This window comes from Girardinichthys multiradiatus, chromosome 11 (genome assembly GCF_021462225.1).
Source record: "Girardinichthys multiradiatus isolate DD_20200921_A chromosome 11, DD_fGirMul_XY1, whole genome shotgun sequence".
Classification (NCBI taxonomy): domain Eukaryota; kingdom Metazoa; phylum Chordata; class Actinopteri; order Cyprinodontiformes; family Goodeidae; genus Girardinichthys; species Girardinichthys multiradiatus.
In genome coordinates, this window is record NC_061804.1 from 35,827,512 (window position 1) to 35,850,829 (window position 23,318).

The 23,318-nt window shown below is 39.1% G+C and overlaps 2 protein-coding genes across 5 annotated transcripts in view; both read right to left on the reverse strand.

Annotated features, from left to right (window-relative positions):
- LOC124875948 (serine/threonine-protein kinase PAK 3-like) overlaps nucleotides 1–9,572 on the reverse strand; it is a 60,191-nt gene extending 50,619 nt beyond the window's left edge. For all 4 annotated transcript variants that reach the window (XM_047378386.1, XM_047378387.1, XM_047378385.1 and 1 more), the window contains exon 1: nucleotides 9,402–9,572. The gene's annotated coding sequence lies outside the window, so the exon portion shown is untranslated. The remainder of the gene's footprint in view (nucleotides 1–9,401) is intronic.
- Nucleotides 1,987–23,318, reverse strand: part of LOC124876180 — a 30,859-nt gene continuing 9,527 nt past the window's right edge. Inside the window, exons 2-5 of the mRNA XM_047378748.1 lie at nucleotides 17,058–17,167; nucleotides 15,546–15,897; nucleotides 15,344–15,455; nucleotides 1,987–2,329 (exon numbers count right to left, since the gene is read on the reverse strand). Coding sequence (XP_047234704.1) covers nucleotides 1,987–2,329; nucleotides 15,344–15,455; nucleotides 15,546–15,897; nucleotides 17,058–17,123 — 873 coding nt within the window. The 5' untranslated portion in view covers nucleotides 17,124–17,167. The remainder of the gene's footprint in view (nucleotides 2,330–15,343; nucleotides 15,456–15,545; nucleotides 15,898–17,057; nucleotides 17,168–23,318) is intronic.

Sequence of the window (23,318 nt, forward strand, 5' to 3'; positions counted from 1 at the left end):
TTCCATATTTCCATTTTAATGTGTTTAGTGTATGAAAAAAGCAATGTCTGAATTAAGCACCCACAGAGAAGTCATCTTGTCCCTTCTGTCTCTTGGTAGACTAATCTAAACATTGACCCGGTCCATTGGTGGAGATAAGGAAGCACTTGAGTCCTAATCCAGATTTCTTTGTTACAGTTACAGTTGTTTTAAAATGTTCAAGAACTGCTCTGACTGGACATTGGCTAGTTTAGGTGAAGAGCTATTTTATTTTATCTATTTCCTGACTTTTCTGTATTGACAAACATCTTTCTAATTGATTGTCATGTCCTATTGTCTTTCCCATTTTGAAAAGTTGCCTAGAAAATGGCTTTTTAGACTCTTTATAACTTTGGCACAAAATATGAAAGATCTCAGCTTAACTATTTTTTAAATATAAAGGCAAAAAAATGCATTTTTAACCATTTACCTGTGTCTTCATCCAATATTTGCAATGCCTGTCATTATTACCTACTTTTCCATAAGTGTGTGTTGGAGTGGTTTCAGGAGTAGGACGCAAATGCAGACACGCAGGAGCAGATTGGTGAAACTAAGAGGTTTAATAAATGAACAAAAGCTTACAGCCAGGCAGGAGGTTGACAAAAACGTGGAGCAGAGACAAAAAAGGCTTGGACATGAAACTGGATTGGCTTGGCTTGGCAAAAACAGTAGTCAACAGCAGAGCAGATGAAATGACATTATAATGAGCCAGCGACGAATGAACAGAACCGAGGAGTATATATACAGATGAAGCTAGGAGACTGATTGGCAAAGTGCATATACACCAAATGAAGTTGATTGCAAGCTGGCAGGGAGTGGAAACAACATAAATGGTCTGAACAGAGAAGCAATAAAACAATCTAACCAAAGGAAGTTCATAAACAGAACAGAACATAAACTACAATGCATGATAAACAGAATACAATAAGTAAGGAATAAAAGTGACACCTAGAAAACATACACAATAATGAGAACAAGAAACTAAACTTAAAGTAAATGAACCAAAGCACCACGTGGAAAACCCCAAGAAAAAAAGTACAAGGTCCAAAACCAAACTCAAATACCCTCAGATCATGACAGAACATCTCTCTCGAAGGCAAAAGGTTGATGAAAACAAAACAATCAAAATTGGCCGGGCAAAGGGCACCTCGGATGGAGGGCCAGAACCAAAACAAAAAACAAGGCATCTCAAACAGGGTGGGCCAAACACAAAACAGAGTTCAGGCGGACAGCCCGGAGGTCATCCTGTGCGGGCAAAGAGTTCAGGCAGATGGCCCGGAGGTCGCCCCCAGTGGGCATAGAGTTCAGGCGGGTGACCCGGAGGTCGTTCCGTGCGGGCATAGAGTTCAGGTGCAGTACAGGACCAGTACCTCAAAGACCTTGGTGGCCTGTGACGGTGGCATAGGCAAGGACCTGGAGGCCGATCCACCTTGATCCTCACAGAGGCTTCTGACAAACCCTCAGAGGCAGAAGCAGAAATGACGTTGGAAGGACCCTCAGAGGCGAGGCAGGGAGAGGCTGAGGCAAAACCCCTGAGGAGCTCCTAGAGGAAGCCACAGAGAAACCCAAGATGGAGGGTTGGAAGAGGAAGTGATTCACCTTCGAACCTTTCAGGAACAGGAAACGGTTCGCCTTCGAACCTCTCAGGAACAGGAAACAGTTCGCCTTCGAACCTCTCAGGAACAGAAACGGTTCGCCTACGAATCCCTCAGGACCAGAAAGCGTTCGCCTTCGAACCTCTCAGGAACAGGAAGCTGTTTGCCTTTGAACCCTTCAGGAAAAGGAAGTGCTTCGCCTGCGAACCCCTCAGGAACAGGAAGTGGTTTGTCTTCAAACTTCTTGAGAAGAGGAAAAGGAAGTGATTCATCCTCGATCCCCACAGGAACAGGAAGCAATTTGTCCTTGAACCCCTCAGAAACAAGAAGTGGTTCGCCTTCAAACCTCTTAGGAACAGGAATCAGTTCGCCTTCAAAACACCTCAGGAACAGGATTAGGAAGTACTTCATCTTTGAACCTCTCAGGAACAGAAGCTGAAGCATTGCGCTGACCCTCAAATGCCCGTCTGAAGCTCCTGAGCTGACAGGCTAAACACTCCAGTCTTTCCTCCAGCTCGTCAGACGTTGCCAAGGTAACTTTGGCGGACGACAGCAAAGACCACATGGAGTAGGTGCTGGCACCATCGGGCGACTTGAGTCGGGCTTGAGGTGTGTCGTTGCAGGGCTTGGCCAAAAAACATTTACTTGCAGGAAGGAAGTGGACGAAAACGTGGAGCAGAGACAAAAAAGGCTTGGACACGCTTGGCGTGGCTTGGCTTGGCAAAAACAGTAGTGGACAGCAGAGCAGATGAAATGACAGTATAATGATCCAACGACGAATGAACAGAACCGAGGAGTATATATACAGGTGAAGTTAGGAGACTGATTGACAAAGTGCAGCTAGACCAAACGAAGCTGATTGCAAGCTGGCAGGGAGTGGAAACAACATAAATGGTCTGAAAAGAGAAGCAATAAAACAATCTAGCCAAAGGAAGTTCTTACAGAACATAAACTACAATGCCTGATGAACAGATTACAATAATAAGTAAGGAATAAAAGTGACACCTAGAAAACATACACAATAATGTGAACAAGAAACTAAACTCAAAGTAAATGAACCAAAGCACTACATGGAAAACAATCATGAACAAGGTCCAAAGCAAAACTCAAATACCCTCAGATCATGACAGTATGGATGCTTCTTTTAAAAAAATATATTTACTCTCTTTTTGGAAAAGTCTTATAATTTTCTTTAAAATTTTAAAACAGAAGCTTTTTAATTAAAAAAATCAGAACAAATGTTCAATAATAGATATTTATTTAAAAAATGATTTTATCTTATTCTAAACACTTATGTGACTTTTGCAGCTGTAAATAGATGGTATTTAGCTGGACCCAGAGCAACTATAGCTGGTTGGATTATAAAGGTTGACGCTAAGAGAACAAGGCCTCTGTCACAAATCATATCTGTACTCCGGTTGTGTCATTCTAAGTTCATAAACCATCATAAACAACGCTAATCAACTTTTAAAAAGTAAAGCTGTCACATTTATTTTATAGGAATTGTTTGGGGTATAGATAATTGCAGCACCAGGGATTAAAAAATATATATCTAATGTCATAATGAGGGATTTATTCACCATTGAAAAAATACACTCAAATGAAAGATAGATTTTTGGAGGTTTCAAGCATGGTATTATATTACTGCATAAAAAAATACTTTATCTAATGCCTTTTATACACATTCACCAGAGGGTGCCAGAAATACGTGGTACATGGTATGGAATATATTCAAGAAATACTGCACCAATAAGTATTTAAATGTAAATGCTGCCATAGGCTCTCTATAGACAAATTAACTTTCCCCCAGTTCAACACTTTTCCAGCAGAAATTCAGATTAAAATGTAACATCGCGGTTTGTCATGTTAGCCTATATTGAGCAACCTGCTCTCTTATATTTGCTATAAATTTCTCTTTATCCGAGTTAGGGTGTCCTGGTATATTTTTTGTTTTAATTACTGTGGCATTGGTGGGCCTGTTTGCGAGCCAGCTGGAGACAGTTAGGGGAGTGGATTCCCTCCTGCCACGCCAGCTGGTCCACCTGCTTATAGTTGAGTTGAAAGGTTTAAAACAGGCATTGTAATGGATCAGAGGATGGGCATGAAAAGCCTGCAGATCTTGTAGAGTCATTTTTGTGTCAACAAGTGAATAAACAAAGAGTTAGTTGTTGCCGCAAACTGCATTTGCACATGAATGTAGATGGGAAGCAGAAACTGAACTGAGGCTGCATGAGCACAGCTCTGGATTACATTCAGTTTGATTTTGTGGTCAATAAATTCTCTTTGCTTTAGCTAATTAAATCCCTGAACATAAGTATGACTGATCTATTTGTTTGCATAAAACCTGGGGTTTTAAACACCTTTGATGTATAAGCCTCTTATGGTTTTTGTTCAATCTTAAACTGAATCAGGGATTTTAAACTCTAAATGTATTTATGACAGAGTAAGAAGATGAGAAAAGGTATTAGTAAAAAATTGATTTATTTAAAATGCTCATCTTGTAGTCATCATTTTTCACATCTCTCTAAGGAATGACTTTTTACATTTTGTATCTTATTGTTTTTCCACACAACCTACTGCAGTCCTCTGACCATCTTTAACATATTTGATTCATTAAAGGTCTAGAATGTCTTTTGATGGTTTTAACACTTCATACTTTCCGAAATCTTGAATCTTCCCACAGGGTTCCTACATGTCATTTAGACTCAGCTTTCCAGAGATCTTCTTTCTTCATGTTAATTTTCAAGTGTAATTACACAAGTTCACTATACATGTATGGCAGATATTTCTACAGCAAGGAAGCTTTGAATATATAAACACCTATACCACAAAAAAGAAAAGGCAGGAAGGAAGGAAGGAAATACACCAGAGAGAAATAAAAGGAAGTGAGGATGAATGGATGAAAAAAACAGAAAAGAATGACACAAAGTTGAAGAAAGGAGGGAAATAGAAGGACACAAGGGGGAAAGTGACAAAGAAGAGAGAGGAGGCATACAAGGAGAAAAAAAGAAGGAAAAGAAAAACAAAAGGACAGGGAGGAAAGAAGAGAGTGACAGTGGAAAAAGGGAAGCAAAGAAATGAAAAACAAAGAAAGGAGAAAGGAAGGAGGGGAGGAAGAACACAAAGACAGAAATAAGTATATGAGGAGGGAAATAAAGACACAAGTAAGAAAGGAAGGATAAAGAGATTAGACAATGAGATTAAAAAAAATCATGGAACTGTTTTTTCACACCCTTATTTTTTCCCCTACTTATCCAGACCTGGTCAATACTAAAATCAGACTCCAAAGTTTTCCAGTCTGTGTTGGAACCCTGCTCCCAACACATTTTTTGTCCCGTCCTTGTGTTTGTCACTTAAATCAGTATAAGTCTGAGGCGATATGGATATTTGTAGTGTAGGCAACATATAATGACATGCAGTCACACATGCAAGTAAACTTGCTCTAAGTAGCAACAGACATCAAGCAGGGAGATTACAAAGGGAGCTGTGTCAATGTGTCAGTGTGTGAGTGTTGCCTCTGTCTCTCTTCATCCATCTCCCTCGCTTATTCCCCCTCCTCTATAGGACAAAATGGCCAGATGGCTTCCAATCCTGCATGCTAATCCACAACACACAGACTGGAGCTCTGAAACACCTACTGCAAGAACTACTGTGACCTTAAAAACACACACAGGAGCAACCTGCACATGGGGCCACAACATGAGCCCGAAACAATAACAAGGTTCAACAGCAGCAGCACAGCTCGTGCAGACCCAAGACCCTCAACAGATGGAGGTCTCCTTGTATTTCTGTGTGCCACTATCATGTTTCAGGGCGGCCCAGTTAGCAGGCTGCAGGCCAAGATGAGGTACTGTGTCTGCTGCTTTTGTTAGCTGGGGTGAGGTAAGAGAAGCTGCTTGTGTTGGGTTACAGTGACAAGTGGAAAACATGCAACAGCCCAGAACAGCACACTATTACTCATGGCGACAATAAGGCTAACACGGAAAAAGAAACACACATTGTTTTAGTGGACAAAGTCCTGCCTTGTCGTTTTATAGAGCATGGGCAAAATATATTGAGAGAGATTGTTTCTGAATAAAATAATAACGTTGTTAACAAGACTGATGTCTCAGAAACAATCGTATCAACAATGACACATTTAATATTAGAGGCTTAAGGTAACACTGCATTAAAACTATAGTAGGCAAGCAACGAGCAGTATGTCTGTTAAGCAGGCTGGGAAATATCCTAGATAGTCCTACTAATTAAGCTGCTAATATCACCTCTGCAAAAAGGTTGGTTTACAGTGGCGAAATGGAAGCAGGGAGAGATAAAATGATAACACCTTGTTGGGTATAGAGTGGGGCTATTAGTTGGCAAAGGGGTGAAGTGACCTGGAGATGCCATTCCCTGGCTACTAACAGTAATCTTTGTCTCTTTATTATCTTGTTGCTTGAATCGGATCTGGTCTGTTGTTACATCAAGTCAAAAAGCAAAATTTTCATCAAATCTGACATTACACTGCAAGGCAACCAGACCCACCATGCTGTTGGTAGCCTAAGCTACCAAGATAGGACACCAGAAAATTATAATATGATTTGCAGCAAGACCTTAAACTACCACTAGATATAATGGGTGTTTATTCTATATTTTTGTCTAAAAGCATATAATATGTTGTATATTAATTAAATCTCATAAAAATCGTATATGGGCACATACCTAATTAGATGGTAAATCCTTCATCACTGTTCTACAGATATATTTGTAAAAAAAACAACTAACAACTGGAGTATATATTAAGGTCAATTACCGTTTTAAAGACTGCATGCAACATGTGCTGAAATAATAGAATAAAATAAAACAAAACTAGTGTCTTAGTCAAGCAGTAAAATAACAATACATTTCTGACAAACTATAAAAATTATTTATAAAATAACTGTAGAAATAATAAATAAATAATTAGTTTTTTTAAGTTTGTCTTTGTTTTACATTAACTTTCTTTAAACCATAAGCCATTAAAACCTTAGCATGAAAAGCTAAGCCACAATAAAATGCTCTATTTTCACTACAAGCACTATAATGGGGGCTGCTACTGTACCTGTATTTTCATATATACACAGTTCATGTGAGTTGGGTCAAATTTGAACTTTTTCTGTTTTATTTTTGTGCACACAAAGGAGGCACATTTAACTTACAGAATGTATGTAGAATGACAACCATTTACTAGTGGTAAAAAAGTCCATTTGCATGTGACAGATTCTATAGGTAGGTGTGATGAGTATATCATGAAAGTGACATATGGAGCATCGCAGGACAAGTGCGAAGCTTAGCAGAAGAGCAATCGAGACTGATTATCCAGCAACAGTTTTACAGATCCGCTGAACAGCAGGATGCTTAAGCTCTGCGATATAACAGTATATCACAACTTAGACTGATTCTCTATTTGTCTTCTGATTGAAATCCTTCATTAGATTGGCACAAATGCTGTGGCTGCTTCACTGTCAGTCTCAGAGCTGGGTAAAGCAAAGTATGTAGATATTACTTCATTATTTTTCAAAATCATATTAGACTCAATAGATAAAATGTAATCCAGGCATGTGCATGCACTATATAAAAAAAGAAAAATCACAAAACCTTTTTGTTTGTCATTGTCTGATAATAATTTAGACTAAACCTTTTCTGTTTTAGGTCAGTTAGGAAGACTAATTTAATATTTCTATTTGCTATATTCCAAAATAATCCATAATCTTTTAGAGAATTATTGAACACATACACATTTTTACACATATTTTCTTTCTATATTCACAATAATTACCTTTTTTTCATGGTGTCATGTATTTTGTGCACAGCAAGACACCCACATAACATGATGCTGCTAAACCCGTTGCCTTGCAAGCTTCTCCTCTTTATCCTCCAAATGTAACAGTGATGTTAAAAGCCAAACTCTTCAATTTTAGTTTCAGAGAACTAGATATTTCTCCCAAAAAAAAACTGGTGTACATGAGTACATTCGCAACCTAAAATCTTGCTTTTTATATATTTTTTTTGTAATGGCTTCTTTCTTGCTGAGTGGCCTCTCAGCCCATGTTGGTGCAGCACTAATTTCACAGTTGATAGTAACACTCTCTTAGCACCTTCAGCAAGCATGTCCACAATGTCTTTTGCTTTTGTTTTGGGGTTGATACATACAGTTCACACCAAAACATGTTTATCTCTGGGACACACATCCCGTCTCCTGTCTAAACAGTATGATGGTTGGACATTGCCGTTTTTTTACATGTAATTGATTGAACAGATGGACGTGGCATCTTCATGAAATTATACCTCTTCCTCATAATTTGGCTGATTTCTTCAGATTTTTCCATTATGTCAGACAAGGAAGCAGTGTGTTTCAGGTTTTGCCTTAAAACACATTCACAGATGTGCCTCCATTTATCTCAAATGTCTAAGAAGCTATGAAATCATCATGTGAGCTTTCAGAAATTGTTTAAAGGCATATTAATCTTGTAAACTTGCAGGCAAACTTCTGAATTTAAACGAGTTAATGAATAATGCTGCAAAAAATAATCTCTCATTATTCTGGCATTTAGTAAATCTAAATAATTGTGGTAATTCTAATTGACCTAAAACAGGAAAGGTTCAGTCAGATTTAATGTCAGACAGTGAGAGAAACATATAGCTTTGTGTCTTTTTATACAGAGTATGCAAATAGCTTGTTTCCACTTTATAGTGATAAGTATTAGCAGGAGAATGATGCTTAGAGGGCAAAGTCTCTTGGAGAATTGTAACGTAGATCAATGTTCAAAGGGAGCAGCACCTTCAGTAACCCATCCCCCAATTCCCCTCTGATCATCTGGCCCACTCTCAGTCACAGACATGACTCCCTAATTTTCGTCTTCACACTAGACAACAGGTCTCCCATCCAGCCCTGCTCCTGCTCAGGATGACTGCGCTTCCTGGGCGAGGAATCTCCCACTCCCTGTACGCCAGCCAGGAATCAACCACTGCAACAGAAGCTGCAATCAGTTTGCTCTGCAGTTAGCTCCTCCATCCTTCTCTGCTGATGAGGGCCGTGGAAGAATCCAAGATAGATCAGGTTGGTTTTCACAGAACCTACCCCCAGCCCCACTCCAATCCCCTGTAAAGTCAGGTGACCAGATGTTGTATATCTCTCTGTCACTAAAGCCGCCATGAAGCTGCTGCACACTACCATGTTTGAAGCGAGGACATGGAGGCACGTCTCTGATCGAGTGTGTGTCCATCTCTTACCAGAGGCGGTGCAGAGCTAACAAAAGAGCATCCATCGCCATATAAACCATCCATCACCACCCCATCCACATCAGCATATATCTCTGATCTATCTGCCAGCTCTTAAAATAGCATTGCTTCTATCTTGCTTCAGTGTAGCCACTGCAGCTGCTGCATTTCATACAGACACACACACAGACACACACACACACACACACAAGGCTTGTCCAAATGCCACCATTGATTCTAACAGTTCCCCATCAATAAAGATGCATTTAGGAAGTGTAAAGGAGTGTACACAGAGGTGATGCGATGCAGGGGACAGTGTGAGATGATATAAAATGCATCCAGCTCATCCAATGGGGCCATCAATTTCTATCTCAGCCTGAGTGATGAGAAGGACTGCTGAGGAAACAGCTGCCTGGTTAGCAGGCCAGAATGCAGAGTGCAGGAAGAAAAAGGAAAAAGCAAACCCTACATACACAGCCTCACCCCTCCTCCTCAGCTCTCCTCTGCCTCCCCTTCCACATCCCTTATTGAATTACACAGAGAGGGAATTACCTGAAATATGTCTTCACATTATCCTGCTCAATGTCTTGCCTTTGGGCCTGGGGTCCTGGTGGATTCATCGTCAGCCGTACAGTCCTATTGACGGTTTAAAGGCAGGACTGCCATTCTCTTGTCAGACCAGTTCCTGACCCTAAAAGCAAAGCTTGTTCGGCAGGCTGGATGCTTCACTGGCTGTTCACTGTTCCCTAGCCCATGATGTCATCCACCCAGCTTGGGTGATTGGCTGAAGGGCTGAATATTAATGCAGGCAGCAGGTCTAGGGGAGGAGGCAGCCAACGGGCAGACGCAGTTGGTTTTCTGTTTAACAGATCAAACCTATGAGTCAGAAACTGGGGAAAGTAGGGTTACTTGTAGAGCTTTGTTACACTAACCTCCTAATAATTAAAGTATTTGGAGAAGAATAATAAAAAATTTATTTTGTGTGTAAAATGTTACAAAAACCTTTAAGACATTCAGTTTATTACACATTTATTACCTTAAATGGTTTAAAGAGCAATATACACACCAACCTATGCTGCTATTAGACAATCTTTTAGGATGTTGGTTTAATGTCAAGTATTAATTTTGTGTGTACACAAAAGGACAAGTGTGGAAGCAAACAACATAAACATTGTCACATACAATTTTCACATCACACACGATAATTATCGGGTATTAGGGTCTTTCTTGCTAAGAGTTTGTTTTCTTCGAAATAATGTGCCCTGGCTTTATGTGGAGCATGTGGTATGTATTTTTTTTCTTTTGCACTGAAGTTATGACTCTTGCCAAAAAGTAAGCCTGTCTTTTCTTTTGTCAACTTTTTTTTAACAGGTTGATAACGTAAATGTGTATCTAAAGATAAAGAAAGATGAGTCTGATCATGCAGTAAAAACATCCTGAAATAGATAGAACTTCTACTGGTTTTTAAGAAAGACATAAACACAATGGTTAAAAACGCTTTAGAATATTTGGCCTGTTTCTTGTTTTGTGGTTGTGACAGGCTCTGCTATTGCTGTTGATCTATTTTAAAATAATGACGCATCTCTAAATAACTTCAAAAACCTTCCAAAAAACCGAAAATTGTTTCTCATTTAAAAAACTGTGAAATAGCAACAATTTGAAGGGTCGAGACTGGATATGAACTGATAAATTGGACCTGTTAGCAGACGGCACAAAACTCAAATATTTTTTTTAATCAGATTAGTGAACAAACTGCAGGTAAGCACTATCAGGTCACACTATCTACACAATTCGGCAGTGTGGAAGTTGTTACTGTGCAAAGAAATGTCTAAGTCAGCTAGTTTCAATATAAGTGAGGGGCATTCAGTGAAGTCAGAGGAGGCACAGAATACGACGCTGCTTAAAAGCAAACTATTTTCTGAGAGGTAAGGTAAGGGTCTATACACTTTAGCGAATATACACAGAGCCTACTGTTTACAGTTAGTATTTTGTATTATAATAATTAGGCTAACTGCTAATATGTGACATTACCATTTACAACATTAGCACCAAGTCAATTTGCCTTTGTTTTAAATTAAAAAAGCTTTTAGCTTAAAGCTTACAGCTACTACTCTCACACATGTAGTGGGAAGTCACTTCTTCTCCAAATATATATTATATTTTATTAATTATTGGCTTCTCTCAGTAGGAAGGCTAGAAAGAAATATTTTTGATTAATTCTTGTTCTTAAAGAGAAATGGCAATTTGGTACAATCGGTATTGGCAGGTCAAACCTTTACAAAAGCTACAGAATTGGCCAGAAATCTTTGAACAGCACATCTGAAGTCTAAACCTTATGCTCAAGTTTCTGGCTTGAATCTCAAACATATAATCTTTTTAAGTTTTTCATTCTATAATGTTCATACACGATGTGGATCATTTGCGACTTGAAAGGTAAAAATCACTTATATTTTACATCAGTTCATGATGGTTAATGGGTTTGTAAGCAGGTGGAGACGACAACCACTATAGTTTCCGCATTTGCCCTCATTTGCCTATGATGTCATCTTTTCCTCTGTCTCACCTGTGATTGGCTGACAGTGCCAGCATCTGCTCAGTTTCATAGCTAAGGCTTCTAGCCCAAGGTGGAGGCCTATCTGAGGCTCCCTGAATCATGGCTGGTTGTCCTGACAACCCCTGTAATGTCGATTCCTTGCAGGAGATTAATATGGCTGTTCTGTGACAGCACTGAATCAAATGGAGAACACAATGATAACATACATACAGTGTCCTAAAGTTGCAAAAGCTAGGTGGTGTGCCCTTTATGATAAATATGATATTTTGAGACAAACTCTCGTGAAAAATGCTTTTAACAAAAAAGGAATAATCCCATATGAACTGTTTTTTTAGTCTCCGGATTTGCAGGCATGGACGTATTAAAACAGATAAATGTCACTAAATCCTGACAGCAAACCCTAGAAGTATGGATATGAGGTGAAAAACAGATAGATACGGGTGTTTGGACAATGAAAGTGAAACACCTGTCATTTTAGTGTGGGAGGTTTCATGGTTAAATTGGACCAGCCTGGTAGCCAGTCTTCATTGATTGCACATTGCACCAGTAAGAGCAGAGTGTGAAGGTTCAATTAGCAGGGTAAGAGCACAGTTTTGCTCAAAATATTGAAATGCACACAACATTATGGGTAACATACCAGAGTTCAAAAGAGGACAAATTGTTGGTGCACGTCTTGCTGGCACATCTGTGACCAAGACAGCAAGTCTTTGTGATGTATCAAGAGCCACGGTATCCAGGGTAATGTCAGCATACCACCAAGAAGGACGAACCACATCCAACAGGATTAACTGTAGATGCAAGAGGAAGCTGTCTGAAGGGGATGTTCGGGTGCTAACCCGGATTGTATCCAAAAAACATAAAACCATGGCTGCCCAAATCACGGCAAAATTAAATGTGCACCTCAACTCTCCTGTTTCCACCAGAACTGTCCGTCGGGAGCTCCACAGGGTCAATATACACGGCTGGGCTGCTATAGCCAAACCTTTGGTCACTCATGCCAATGCCAAACGTCGGTTTCAATGGTGCAAGGAGCGCAAATCTTGGGCTGTGGACAATATGAAACATGTATTGTTCTCTGATGTGTCCACCTTTACTGTTTTCCCCACATCCGGGAGAGTTACGGTGTGGAGAAGTCCCAAAGAAGCGTACCACCCAGACTGTTGCATGCCCAGAGTGAAGCATGGGGGTGGATCAGTGATGGTTTGGGCTGCCATATCATGGCATTCCCTTGGCCCAATACTTGTGCTAGATGGGCGCGTCACTGCCAAGGACTACCAAACCATTCTTGAGGACCATGTGCATCCGATGGTTCAAACATTGTATCCTGAAGGCAGTGCCGTGTATCAGGATGACAATGCACCAATACACACAGCAAGACTGGTGAAAGATTGGTTTGATGAACATGAAAGTGAAGTTGAACATCTCCCATGGCCTGCACAGTCACCAGATCTAAATATTATTGAGCCACTTTGGGGTGTTTTGGAGGAGTGAATCAGGAAACGTTTTCCTCCACCAGTATCACGTAGTGACCTGGCCACTATCCTGCAAGAAGAATGGCTTAAAATCCCTCTGACCACTGTGCAGGACTTGTATATGTCATTCCCAAGACGAATTGACGCTGTATTGGCCGCAAAAGGAGGCCCTACACCATACTAATAAATTATTGTGGTCTAAAACCAGGTGTTTCAGTTTCATTGTCCAACCCCTGTAACTCTCATCCAGACACCTTTGATTGCCATACTCTTAAACAGAGGGAAAAGCATCACGGCTGCTTTAAAGCATTGCCAAAAGGGGAAAAATGGTAATGACTTATGTAAAATATCTGATACTAATCTTTGTCATACGTCCCTCTCAAGACTCTAGCATCAGCTAATATATTAAGTTCCCATACTTATTACTGCAACACAAGTAACAGCAATTAGAATACGTTTTTATTGTCATTGGTCCACAATTACGATCAAAGAAAAACTCAGGTTGATATATTTGGCCTTCTAGTTTTATTTCTATATTCTGCTTTAGGTCTACTGTAAGGAAATTTGACTATATTACTAAAATAATCAATAACAGCAGTGAGTCACTTATATTTATTTTGGTTTGATCAGGGGTCGCAATCTGTCATGAGTCACTATCGTAAATGAAGATCAACACCAAAGAAAATTGAAAGAGGGTGTAACAGTTTTCAGAAATTAATAAGCAATTTCATTTAATTATAAATGTAATTTGAACATTATTGTCTATCTCCCTAATTCACCAAAATATGTACCTGTAAAAAGAATAAACATTTTATAGAATAGTTCAAGTGCATGGGTATAAAAGTGTTTGTTCAATAGTACTAAATGGAAGTAGGAAGGGAAGAAATGGCAGAGTAGGTAGAAAAATCAGGAGTTGAATTGGTGAAAGGGTAAACTGACCCAGAGCCAACACAGACATATCTCAAAATGTTTTAGAAAATACACTTTCCTATTAAATAGCTTCTTAGAAATCTGTTCCTCCCCAGATTTAATTTTAAAGACCTCACTGACATTGACATTTTTTGAGTGTTCTTCACTCAGTAACAGCGTCCATACCGACCAGTTCTTGTACGCAGATCCTGGTAGCACTTAACTGTGGTATGTTCACAAATGTACCACAGTTAGTGGTAAGTTAATGAAAAATAATGGATTTTCCTGCTTCCATTGTTTAAAATATGTTTTTATCCTCAAAAATATATTAGTTTTTATTACACTGTCCTTTTTTTTAAGCGCTGATATATTTTCTGTTGTGTTCTATGATTTTGACATTGTAAAGTGCCTTGAGGCATGTGTTGTGAATTGGCACTATATAAAATTTTCCTCGAATGACAGTTTACTTTAAAAAGATTAATAAGATGAATATTATGTCATATTTACCAGGTTTTATTTCAAAAAATGTATAGCTGAATATTTTTAAGAAATATCATTAAAAATGTTTAAAAATTTAACGTTGAAGTTCTTGAAATATGTCCCCCCTGGTTAGGTTGGGAATACAGTTTGTCACTGAGGCATCTACCACCAAATTCAACAACATGATAGAAGTTAGCCATTTCTGCTAGCTCCTTTTCAGAACCAGGCAGCCATAATGAGACTCAGCACCTACTTCCCAGTGGCTTGACCTCAGCCATTAGGAGAGAAGCTGAAGCGGTGATGCTGTTTCAAAGACCGCCCCCTTTGTCTGTGTCCCGCCCCATTCATTTTTACATTCCCAGCTGCATGTTGAGATGGAAAAGAAAATACAGCAACCATAAATTATACCGAAATAAATGGGCTCAGGGAAATCCGTTAGGTAGGTATATCCGGGAAAAGAATCATTCTTAAGGGATGAAAGGACAGTAAAATAATCTGAAAAACATCATGAGAAAAAAAAAAAGTTTAATATATTTGGGTGGTAATAAAAACAAAAAAGAAATTATATAAAAGGGCTGATAAAAATTAAACTCACTTGTATTATATACAGAGTTTAAGAAGAAGTCCGATATGAAAATTTGTGGTTTAAATTTTAAAAAAATGTGTAATAGTAAACAGATAAATAGTTGATGAACATAAATATATTTTCATAACTGACCAATTGATACATTTTTGAATAAATATTTTTGTTGCATTCAATGGCACTCCAATTTATATGTCCAGCTACATTTCTGCCCAGTAATTATTTTTTTGAGTCATTTATTTCTGTATGTATCCTTAAAATGAATTTAAAATGTGTTTACTACATGGGAAGAAAAAAAACAAAAACTACTATCCAAACCAGACATGTAAATAAGTAATTGCACCCTTTGTACATTGATCAGTGATTTCAATTTGGAAACGTTTATGGTACAAAGCCACTTCTAAGGTTTTGGGATTTTAGCAAACCATGGTGAGAGACATTATATGCAAATGGAGAAAACATTGGACTGTCATAATGCTGGTTTAGACTCTGATACCACACAACCACAAGAGGCAAAGAGAAAGTTTTGAAAGAGTTTATTTTCAAGCAGTAGATGCTAGGATGAACGGGAACCAGGAACTGGATAAGCGGGTTAATACTGGAGTTATCTAGCCAGGCAAAAAAAACTCATTTAGACAGGTCCAGACTCAGGGGGAAAAAGAAAATCTTGCTGTTAGTGATTTGTTAGATGGACTTACTGAGTGAGAGTCTGGGTAAGGAGGTAGGGGGAATAAGTCCTTCCCCACAGCATCTGCGGTTGGCAGGCAGTGAGCCGACTAGTTCCTGTGATCTCCAGTTAGAAAAACTGTCCTTTCTTCTGCTGGGAAAAATCTCCGCTGTGACTTGAGGCGAACAATGGAGGGTGAACAGGCCGGTGAATGCTCCTCTGAGTTGGGTCCGACGGTTCTCCTTGAGAGGATGGGCTTGGAGGTAGAGAGCAAGAACCATGAGTTTGAAGGCGTCGCGTTTCTGGGTTTCCACTCTCCTTAAAACACGACTCGGGGACAGGCAGGCGCAGGTTACTCCATGAGAACCCCAACTGGGCAGGATCTGTAGAACAGGGGAAAACAACGAAACGATTAGTTTCCTGGGAAAAAACAAACTGCATTAGAGCAGGGGACGAGCCTTTTTACCACTAGGTGAACACAACGGGCTGATACCTTCCCTTGGTTCTCCACTCCTTAAAAACCCAGCTGATTGCTGTCAGAATGAGGAACACCTGTGCAGGAGCACCTGCCCATCACACCCTAAGGAAAAAAAAAGAAAAAGCAAAAACACAGCAGGGCCCAGCACAGCACATAACCCGCACACAAACACTGTGGAAGCTGACATGGACTGTATGTCTGACTAACCATTGCCATCCATCACTCTAATGATTTCTTTTCATTTTCACTAAGCTAATGCTAATAAGGCATCTTTCTATTGTAAGTAAGGAAACTATTACTGATAACTTTACAGGATGTCACTTCAAAAAACCTGAACTACCTATTTAGGTTTGCTTGAGTTATGCAGCAGGATGATGATCTAAAGTACACTGGCAATTCCACCTCTGAATGGCTCCAAAAAACAAAATAAAGCATTGACAGTGGCACAGCTCAAGTATGCATTCAATCTGATTGAGATGCTGTGACATGATCTTAAACAGGCCCTTCATGCTTGAAAAAAACCTTAAATGTTACTTAAAAACAATTCTTCAAAGAAACGTGGGCCAATATTCCATCAAAGCGCTGTAAAAGACCCATTTCAGGTTATAGCAAGCACTTCAAACGTCAAACGTGGCACAAGCAGTTATTAGGTTTAGGGGTAATTACTTTTTAACATAGAGCCAGGTTGGTTTGGATAGTTTTTTTTTTCTTTTAATAAATGAAATCCTGATTTAAAAACATTTGTTGTATTTACTTTTGGGTTTTTTTTCTCTGTGTTTTCTGTGTTTTATCTGTGTTCTATGTGTTTGGTAACCTAAAATAAAATGTATGCATGGCAAAAAAAAGCAAAATGAAGAAATCTGTCAGGGACCAGTAAAGTATTTGCTCCCTCACACTTTAAACATGTACAGACACTGTTCCACGGAGATTCTGGCATGGTTAGACTTGTGTAGTAATGTTTTTGTTTATCTCATTTAATAGCACTGGAAATAAAAACACCATTTCTATTTGAAAGCTAAATACTAACCAGTGTTGGAAAATTTATGTCGCCACTCAAATGTTTACCTTACTCAACAGGTTTTTCGTCATGTTGTAGAATAAAAGGGTTGCAGTCCAGTTCCATGTCTGCATTTGTTGGTGAATCTGTTTACCAACTGGGAAGGGCTAGCCAAAACCTGTGTCAACACAAATACAGTTTTGTTAGCAAAATGGATGTTTGCAGCACATCAGTGCTTCTGTACTGCATTGTCCTGAACTGCCTGACCCAAAAGATTAGACCAAAAAGAAAAGTGTGGTTCTGCAAAATGAAAGGAGGAAACAGAAGACAATGGGTTCTTTGGAATAGAATCAAATAATCACAGCACTGGTCAATCACCAGTGTATAAAACATATCAAATTATGGCCTAGATGATCCTATTATGGCAGAGCTCAATGCGCCTTGGGAGTAGAGGTAAAAGGGAATAGTCAAGCCACACAGGAAATGACGATATATGAGAAGAGGTGAAGTATGTGGAGGTAAATCCCTCTGAACTCTGATTTTCCCTTCTGGCTTTAATAAAATATCTCATCATGTATGTAACTACATCTTGTAAAAATCATTTGATGTTTTTTTTTTTTTACCTATAGAAAGAAAACTCTAGAGATAGGCTGATATTCTGCTTGTTTCAAGAAGGAAAGAAAAATCTGCACGCTTTGCTAAACAAGCAGGTCTTTATGAGACCAAACAAGAAAGCAGTTAGAAAAAGCATGTTGAACAGGTGGAGATTTTTAAACAAAGTTATTCAAGAAATTATTTTGTAGTCATAATGCTGTCTTTAGTTGATCGTATTTTTTATTGTATTTTATGTGTCTTTAAAAGAAGGGTTGTACAATTTTGTGAAAACATGCAATTTGTGATAATATGGTTAAATATTACAATGACAATTTAATTAGTGATAAACTGTTTCCCTCATCTTCTTCTTTTGCTATCACAACATATCACCAATATGTCCTTTAGCAGCTGACTTGATATCTTGACGGCATTTCGCATGATGGTTCGAGACATTGCCACAAAGTAGATGAAGATTATGCACTCTTTTGCAATGAAACTGGGATCGTAGATCTAGTGAGTGATAACACCCTTTGAGGAGAGCCACTCACACCATTCCCCTAATGCTCACCTACTCGCCAAATCGGTTGTATGACAACCTCTATCGGTGGCTTTAGAGAAATAAAAGTGCTCAGATACCTTAAACCCATCGTGCAGCTTTGCTTTGTACAACTTAAGGAAAGCAAGACGTCTATGGGCAGAAACGTTGCCATCAGAAACTGAATTTGAATTGCTCAGACTGAATCTATATTGGTTAAATTTAATGAATTGGTTTAAAAATTATTTTCACTAAATTGAAACTGAATTTAATGGTTTGAAACTGACATCATTTAATTAAAAAATGTAGTTCATTGTATAAAGATTCAGTTTGACTAGTTTCACTTTCAGTTTTATAATTCAATTTCAGTTAAAAACTTCTGGGGTTTTTTGTGTCACACATCCAGGTCCTTGTGGAAAGCCACAGTGTAATCAAACATAGATTCACCGATTTACTTTTTACATCAGGTTAACGTTTCTTAACGGCATTTTGAGTTGAAGCAGTGCAGCGTACATGAGCTTGGCTGATGTCATTCACCAAGTCAAATGACCATCTATAAGAAGCCTCATGTAAACAAATGATGGATTAAATGTAACAACTATGCTACCTGTAGCTATTAGCTAAAGATGCCAAATTAGCACGGTGTGCCGCCCATGTTACGTACGGTCTGTGTTTCTCCACATCGATATGTTTGACGTCCAAAATCAGGGGCTACATCCTTCCTCCTCCTATTGCATTTCAAATTACGTGGCCATAGATTTAGTCTGAGAATTCAAATTTAGTTTCTGATGGCACAGGTTTCTGCCCATAGAAGTCTAAGGGTCTTGTGGTACTAGCTTGAATGAGAAGTAGGAATCTAAGGCAGTGAGAATCTGTCTAAATACATTATGGTCATGCTGAAAATAAATCGCATAATTGGCAGTAATAGAAAATTAGACATGTATGGCAGTCCAAGCTGTTATTTGCGGTACTGATACTGTATTCATCAATATTGGGACAACATTTCGTTAAGCAATTATTATCTTACCTAAAGTAATTCACATCAGTTAGTCTTGAGAGCTGAAGCAAACGTCTAGTCTAAGAGGGCTCAAGACCAAAGTGGAATGCCACCATTTTAAAAAACCTACAATCTATTAAAAACAAATCAAAAATCACCATTGCACTTTTTCTGAATCCAACCTTTAAAGCACAGCACATAATGATTACTTACAGTGTAAATGAAGATAGGAGATGGTGCACCCCTTGTGATTTTCCAGTGGAAAACACGTACAAGAGCATAACACGTAAAGAGTTTTCCATTCAGATTAAAAACCTAAAAGAAAACGCTGAAAAAATGGCAGTTGAAAAATGTTAAAAACTGTTGTAGTATTTTTTGCTTTTTACATTGCTTCACTGTTATTTCAGACAGTCAGAGTTGAAACACTTCACATGTCCAGTAGCTCTCAATGTGTCTTTCACACAAACAAATATGTTGGCTCACCACCTACATTTCCAGTTCAAAATCATCTTGTTAGTAAATAACCACCCGATGCAAACATGACCACAGTTTAAAAATACATAAAATATTGTAGCATAGCCAGCTATGATGTTTTTTGAGATTAGAGCTGTTTAAAGATGGGAAAGGTCCACTTTTGTCTTGGCCCTAATGGAATTAGCCATTAGCTTCAGCCTGCGGGACCAACTAATCTGGTTTATATTAAATGAATACACAAAGAGAATTATCTACTGCCGGTAAGATATTAACTGCTTGATGCCTTTGAAAACAAACTTCATGTAAAAAATCCCCAACTATTCCTTTAAGCTATGTAAACAATACCAAGGGAAATAAGCTAAAATGGGCAGTGATTTCTTTTCTGTGTTACTTCCCCAGATGTTTATACGTAGGCTCTCCACAGGTAACGTGATGTGTCACAGATAATAGGTCACAAACATTTAAAAAGGCATAGAGTAATAATAAGTAAATTGCATCAAACTCAACAATTGCATTCCTATTTGTATGATGCAATCCAAAAACATTGTACATATTTTAAAAAACCTACAATGTGATTAGATGTTTACTACTTTCTATAACAGTATAAATTCTCTCATTGGTGTTTAAGCAATATTTAGGATTCCGCATTGCATAAATCATGGGCTGTAATATAATTTTTTCTGTGTGCTCTTAAAGGATTGTAGGATTTTTTTTTCTTTTTATTTGTGTGATAATAAAATCTACAGCACCCAAATCCATGTCATATTGATATCTTGAACTTAAAACAAGACTGGTGTTTATGCTGATAAAATGGTGTGAAGAGTTGCTGCATGGTAATGGTAATAAACTATTTCCTTTGTCAGTAGGTGATAACGTTGAGTCTTTATTTTTTCAACATTTGTTGAGAACAATTCACATTTATCATTAGCGCAGCAGTGGGAACCGGCACATTAGTAATTTAAAACCCTCAACAAGGACATAAGCTCAGGAAGACACTCAGAGACACATTGCTGAATGTAAAACAGGTGTGGGGAGGCAAATCAGAGGCCTCTGGGGATTAGAGAGAGGGGGGTTCTGTGTGCGGCTGTGCATTTAGAAAGACAATATAAGAGTCGAGTGTAACATGAGTTTTACAGACAGAAAATCTAGGTGAAAGACCAGTCACTGAGCATAAAGGTAAGTTGCCCTACTGAACATCTTCAATAATTTCACTTTTACCATTTTTGGGAAATCATGTTCCTTATTATGAAATACAACACTTTAACCTCCTCCTTCAATATATTCACAAACCACAGAGCATCCATATTCCCGTCACCTTTCCTGGCCTTTTCGTGTTGCATAAAGCTCTCATGCATCCATTTCTGCTGCACAATTGCTAAATATCAAACAAGCCCTGCGTTAATATTAATCAGTGCACGGCAGACTCGGATAGGAGCACCTATTAGCTCTCAAAGGGCAACTAAAAAAAAGCACTAACCATGACAACACTGGTTTGGACAAGCCCCTCCCACTGACAGCTGGCTCATTGTGTTCTGTGGGTCTGAGGCAGCCTTGTTCCCTTTTGCTTGGACTGTTCAATAACTAATCTCAGTGCAGCCAGCAGCATGTAGCGTTGAAAATGAAGAGGGTGGACCCGACAGAAAGTCATAATCAACTCATCAGTGGTGTGGCTGTCAACTAGTGGATCAACTTGACAGTTCTTTAATGGCTTTAAAGAGTGTACACACCTTCGTAGCAGAAAAGCAAGTGGAAAAAAGTACACAAAGCTTAAAAAAAGAACATTATTGCCAGATATGTCCTTAAAATGTGTTTGGGAGGTAAATGCTAACCTTTGTTGAGAGGATAACAGATCTTTCCAAATAGTGATTAGTTCACAGACAGCATTCCCTTTGGTTTAACGTTTAGAGAGTAAACTTTAAGAATTGTGCATGTAGAACCTCTTCCTATAAAAAGGCCTTGCAAAAGTATATCATAAAACCATAATCTTCAGTTTATTTTGATGGGATTGTATGTGATAGACCAACACAAAGTAGCACATAACAGTAAAGTGGAAAGAAAAGGATTAATGGTTTTCAACAAATGGTTTAGGTCTATCTTGACCTGCTTTGCAAATCTAGAGACTAACATTTTTGCCCATTTGTCCTTGAAAAATAACTAGCCACAGATTCGTAGCTGGATTAGTTCGGAACTTTGACTAGGCCAAAATATGTTTTGCGCTAAACCATTCCATTGTCGATCAGGCTGTGTTTTTAGGGCCGTTGTTCTGCTGGAACCCCCGGCCGAGTTTCAAGTCATGTGCAGGTATATATTTTCTTCCAGAATTGTGTTGTATTTAGCTCTATCCATCTTCCCATTATCCTTGACCAGTCCCTGTAAAAGACGAGCACCCTGCAACATAATGCCGCCACCACCATGTATCAACATGGTGGTGGTTTTCCGTCACACAGCATTTACCATGTAGGTTAAAAGGTTTGTCTTAATATGTTCAGAACCCCTTATTCCATATGTTTGGTGAGTCTCTCACATCAGAATCAGAATCAGCTTTATTGCCAAGTTTGTACATACAAACAAGGAATTTGACTCTGGTACATTCTGGTTTTGTTTTTGCATTACAGAATTTACATATTTACAATGTACAATATACACATATATAAATAAAAAGGTGCATTTGTAACATCTGTATGCTGTTGTTCTGTACTCTATTGAATGTTCAACAGAGAAACAGCCTGGGGGAAGAAACTGTCTCTGTGGCGGCTGGTTTTAGTGAACAGTGCTCTGTAGCGGCGGCCTGAAGGTAAAACTCTAAACAGTTTATGTGCAGGGTGTGTGGGGTCTGCAGAGATTTTAGCAGCTCTTTTCCTGACCCTAGACCTGTATAAGTCCTGGATGGAGGGAAGGTCAGCCCTGATTATTCTCTCTGCAGTCCTGATTATTCGTTGCAGTCTGGACCTGTCCTGTTTTGTGGATGAGCCAAACCACACTGAGATGGATGAAGACAGACAGATTGAATGATAGCAGTGTAGAAGATGACCAGCAGCTCCTGTGTAAAGTTGAACTTCTTGAGTTACCTCAGGAAGTACAGTCTCTGCTGGGCCTTCTTTCGAACAGTGTCTACGTGTGAGGACCATCTCAGGTCCTCAGAGATGGTGGTTCCTAAGAACTTGAAGTGGTCCACAGCTGACATGGTGTTGTTGAGGTTGGTGAGGGGGGGTGTGGGGGTGGTGTTCTCCGAATGTCCACCACCATTTCCAGAGTCTTTCAAGTTCAAGGTAGTTCTGACTACACCAGTGTACCAGCCCATCCACCTCCTGTCTGTATGCAGACTGGATCAAACCAATGACAGTGGTGTCATCTGAAAACTTCAGGAGTTTCACGGATGAGTCCGCTGAGGTGCAGTCATTTGTGTACAGCTAGAAGAGGAGTGGGGCTAGAACACAACCCTGGGGGGCACCAGTACTTATTGATCTGGATCGGGAGAAGATGCTCCCCAGTCTCACCTGCTGCTGTCTGTCTGTCAGGTAGCCGTTGATCCACTGACAGGTGGAGGCTGGGACGTTGAGCTTTGTGAGCTTCTGGTGAAGGATGTCTGGTATGATAATTTTGAAGGCCGCGCTGAAGTCTACAAACAGGATCCTGGCGTACGTCCCTGGGTGGTTGAGGTGTTGCAGGATGAAGTGTAGACCTAAGTTAACAGCATCATCTGCCGACCTGTTTGCTCGGTAAGCAAAC